Genomic DNA, 2,111 nt, shown 5'->3' on the forward strand with positions numbered 1-2,111 from the left:
TTAGGCCAAACACAGTGCTGATCTGACTGGTTGATACCAGTTTGTCTGGCTTTTGTGAGCATTGATGTAGATCTCTTTCTATCAGGAAACCTGCATCTAGATCCTCAAAGGCTGGGTTCTTCAACGGAAGCTCATAGTGAGTGCGTCCCTGTGAGTGGGGTTCGTGAGCAGCAGGACGTGAGGTTGAAAGGTGGCCAGGTCTTGAATTGGCCCCCAGTGAAACACTTCAAAGATGGCAAGGGAGTGGGTCCTGAAAAATTGGCCAGGCAAAATTGAGAGTACAGTTGGAGTAATCTTGCTGTTTAAAAAGTTGGTGGGGCAAAGCCAAGTCTCGGATATTTGAGATTGGGATTGCTGCTTCCTGTCTTCTGTCTTCGTATCTCGTAAGCAGGAGGCTTCCCCAGGGGAGTTTAATTGGTACCAAGAAGAGGGTTGGGCGCGGTGGCTCATGTCTCTAATCCCAGCACTTTGGGAGGCCAAGACAGGCAGATCACTTGAGGCCAGGAGTTCAAGACCAGCCCGGCCAACATGGTGAAACCCCATCTCTACTAAAATGGAAAAGAAAACATAAAACTAGCTGGGCACATGCCTGTAACTCCAGCTACTCAGGAGGCTGAGGTGTGAGAATCCCTTGAATCTTGGAGGTGGAGGTCGCGGTGAGCTAAGATTGCACCATTGCATTCCAGTCTGGGCAACAGAGTGAGACTGTCTCAAAAAAAAAAAAAAAAAAAAAAAAACCAGAGAAACAAACAAACAAAAAAAACAAAAAAGAGTGCTGCCAAAAAGAGGCTTATTGCTTCAGATAGTCTTACACCAAAGTAGGGCCTAGCTAAAAGGGTAAAGACAGATTTAAATCGGTAATACACTACTGTAATGGGGCAAGAGTCTAACATAAACTGAAATTAACTTTGATTTGTACAGAGGTGACTGGGCATTTTAAAGGGAGAATGAGGGAGTAGGGATGGGAGCAAGTCGTTGAAGTTAAACATCACAGAAGCAAGATGAGGGGTTGGTCTTTGTGAAACCCATCTCGATTTGCTAACGGGCACTTCATGAAGTTGGGCCCCTACTCTCCCATAGAGACTGGGATGCTGAAGTCCTGTCTTCAGGTGTTGGCTGGAAGAAAACTGTCAGTTCTTTTGCCAGCACTGAGTTTTCCCAGGCAGGTGCTTTAAGTGGGGGTTGGGGTTATCCTAGCATGCACTCTTGAGCTCTTAGAAACTGTCAGTGTTTGCTCAAGTCTTTCCAGGCCAAAGTTAGGGCCTAGTCGAGAAACCTGGATAGAGTTTGGTCAAGGGGAGCATCTTTGTCATTTAAAAGTAGAAAAGTTCTCAGGACGTATATTAGGGGCTTTGCTTCTACACCACAGCTCTATGCTGGGACGGGTCCTTCCCACGTGGGATAATCAGGATGCTTTGCCTTCCTAGCTGTCCAGCAGAAGGAGATCACACAGAGCCCGTCCACGTCCACCATCACCCTGGTGACCAGCACACAGTCATCGCCCCTGGTCACCAGCTCGGGGTCCACGAGCACCCTTGTGTCCTCAGTGAACGCTGACCTGCCCATCGCCACCGCCTCAGCCGATGTCGCCGCTGATATTGCCAAGTACACTAGCAAAGTGAGTGGATGGGAGAGCTGCCGCAGAGACGGCAGGCATCTGGCAGGTTGCCAGAACCTTGGCCTTGCAAGGGGAAGCATGAGCGTCTTAACCTCGTAGGCTTTAGGGAGTGTTTAGGAAGGAAGACTCTTTTTATTTTTTAAACAGAATCTCCAAGACCACATTCTTTCATTTGGGTCTAACAGAGAAACATTGGAATGGACTGAATCTTAATCCAAGTGGGCTTAGATTCTAAAGTCAGTTTATGAAGTGCAAATGACATATAATCAGAATTACCTTCGAGAATTCAAGTCACTTATTAAGGCACTGGAACACATGACTGATCCTTCAGTGAACAACTGACCAGGGGTTTGGTTTGCATTTAGAGCTTTGCATGTGGAGCAGAAGTGACAGAGTCTTAAACATGAGACTGGCAAGGTGAAATGCCCACACTTTAATTTTTTCAGGAATCAAGATGGATGAGGAGGGGGACCGAGGGGACCCCCTCTCCCTC

The 2,111-nt window shown here is 47.4% G+C and overlaps 1 protein-coding gene across 9 annotated transcripts in view; it reads left to right on the forward strand.

The window, feature by feature from the left end:
• The window catches only part of ZMYND8 (zinc finger, MYND-type containing 8), a 165,015-nt gene that overhangs the window by 136,735 nt on the left and 26,169 nt on the right, over positions 1 to 2,111 (forward strand). For all 9 annotated transcript variants that reach the window (XM_011983739.1, XM_011983743.1, XM_011983741.1 and 6 more), the window contains one exon: positions 1,428 to 1,618. In XM_011983739.1, coding sequence (XP_011839129.1) covers positions 1,428 to 1,618 — 191 coding nt within the window. The remainder of the gene's footprint in view (positions 1 to 1,427; positions 1,619 to 2,111) is intronic.

This window comes from Mandrillus leucophaeus, unplaced genomic scaffold (assembly GCF_000951045.1).
Source record: "Mandrillus leucophaeus isolate KB7577 unplaced genomic scaffold, Mleu.le_1.0 Scaffold255, whole genome shotgun sequence".
NCBI lineage: Eukaryota > Metazoa > Chordata > Mammalia > Primates > Cercopithecidae > Mandrillus > Mandrillus leucophaeus.